The 1,918-nt window shown below is 60.5% G+C and overlaps 1 protein-coding gene across 1 annotated transcript in view; it reads left to right on the top strand.

Annotated features, from left to right (window-relative positions):
- LOC104291100 (POU domain, class 3, transcription factor 3-like) overlaps window positions 1–1,889 on the top strand; it is a 10,228-nt gene extending 8,339 nt beyond the window's left edge. Inside the window, exons 2-5 of the mRNA XM_009890298.1 lie at window positions 8–98; window positions 527–657; window positions 1,194–1,358; window positions 1,638–1,889. Coding sequence (XP_009888600.1) covers window positions 8–98; window positions 527–657; window positions 1,194–1,358; window positions 1,638–1,889 — 639 coding nt within the window. The remainder of the gene's footprint in view (window positions 1–7; window positions 99–526; window positions 658–1,193; window positions 1,359–1,637) is intronic.
- Window positions 1,890–1,918: the final 29 nt, after the last annotated feature.

Here is a 1,918-nt window from a genome sequence, read left to right as displayed (position 1 = left end):
GGAAGAGCTGGAGCAGTTTGCCAAGGACCTCAAGCATAAGCGCATCATGCTGGGCTTCACCCAGGCTGACGTGGGGCTGGCTCTGGGCACCCTCTACGGTAAGGGGCCAGTGAGGGTCCCCGTCGTCCCGTCCACCCCCCATGCCCTAGGGGTTCCCGTCTCTCCCCCCACACCTGGGGGGAAGGGAGAAGCCTGTGAGGGGGATGGAGCACCCGGGCAATCGAGATTTGTGCTCCTTAACGACCTGCAAAGGAGGCGGTGAGGACCAGCCTCAGGGCTCCTGGGGCTTCCCAGCCCTGTTAAGTACTCGCTTAAGCTGGAAGGGTTTGATAACAAACTGGTTTGAAATAGCTACAGCTTCTTATTGAAGAGTGTTTTGGTGCTTTAAATGCCTTTCCTGATCCCCCATCCCCAGGGACAGGGGATGCTAGAGGGGGAGGATCCTGGGGGGATCCTGGCAGGGGAGGGGGGCCATACCCCGGCATGGGGGCAGGAGCGGTGTGTGATGCCCTGCCTGCCCGCACAGGGAAGATGTTCAGCCAGACGACCATCTGCCGCTTTGAAGCGCTCCAGCTCAGCTTCAAGAATATGTGCAAGCTGAAGCCGCTACTGCAGCGTTGGCTCAACGAGGCGGAGAACACCGACAACATGCAAGAGGTACAGGGCTGGGGAGGGCCAGGAGTCGGGGGCACTGCACACCACCAAGCCATAAACCTGCAACTTCTCCCTTTTACACGTGCTTTTTGGGAGGCAAAAAGGGAGCAGCAGGTGTTCTATGCCATAGCAGCATCCTGCTGCCATGGCTTCAATCTGGTTGTGGGGGGAACCACTGGGTATCGCCTTCTGCCAGGCTGGGGGAGCCCAAATTCCCCCACAGGCACCCTGTGACACCTGTGGCAGCTCCTGTCTCAGAGCAGCCAGGTCCTCCTGGAGTCTCACGTGAGGTGGAGGTAGGTGCAGCTTGCTACTCACTGGGGAGACTGGAGGGATGCTGGGAGATCCCCCCCCAACTACAGACACTGCTGGGACACTGGGAATGGCCCCAGTTGCAGTGGGGTGACAGTGGACAGTCACGGGAGCAAAGCCTGTCCCCATCCCTCCCAGACCTCTGCATCTGGTCACACGTGTGTCCAGAGCCTGGTGGGGCATTGCCAGCCCTATGACCAAGCATGTGGCCTCTCTTGTGCTTCCAGATGTGCAATGCAGAGCAAGTGTTGGCCCAAGCCCGGAAGAGAAAACGCAGGACCAGCATCGAGACCAACGTGAAGGGGACGCTGGAGAGCTTCTTCCGCAAGTGCGTGAAGCCCAGTCCCCAGGAAATCTCCCAGATTGCCGAGGACCTCAACCTGGACAAAGATGTACGTTGGGAGGGTTTGCAGGGTGGGTGCCCAAACGGCTGCAGTGTCTGAGAACCCACCTTAGGCCAGTTCAATACTGGGAGCTGTGGGAGAGTGGCAAGGGCTGATAGCCACCATCAGCCTGTCTGAGCCCAGCCCCCGGAGGAGCTGTGGCGGGGAAGAGTGCTGTGCTGGTGGGTCAGGGTGCTGTGCAGATGTCACCAGCAGAAGGATCTCCTTGTCACCCGCACATTGCCTTGGCTCGCCCCCTCACTCTTCCCTGTCTCCCCTCCATTGCAGGTGGTCCGGGTCTGGTTCTGCAACCGGCGTCAGAAAGGCAAACGGCTGCTGCTGCCCTTCGGCAACGAGGCGGAGGGAGTGATGTACGACATGAACCAGTCCCTGGTGCCCACCGGCCTGCCCATCCCGGTGACGTCCCAGGGCTACAGCCTGGCGCCCTCCCCGCCCGTCTACATGCCACCCTTCCACAAAGCTGAGATGTTTCCTCAAGCGATGCAGCCTGGGCTCTCCATGAGCAATAGCAGCCACTGAACCAGGGGCTGTGGGGGGCGGCAGGGGTG

The sequence above is a fragment of the Charadrius vociferus genome, unplaced genomic scaffold (genome assembly GCF_000708025.1).
Source record: "Charadrius vociferus isolate BGI_N301 unplaced genomic scaffold, ASM70802v2 scaffold398, whole genome shotgun sequence".
NCBI classification, from domain to species: Eukaryota; Metazoa; Chordata; class Aves; order Charadriiformes; family Charadriidae; genus Charadrius; species Charadrius vociferus.
This window is presented reverse-complemented; position numbering and strand designations above follow the sequence as displayed.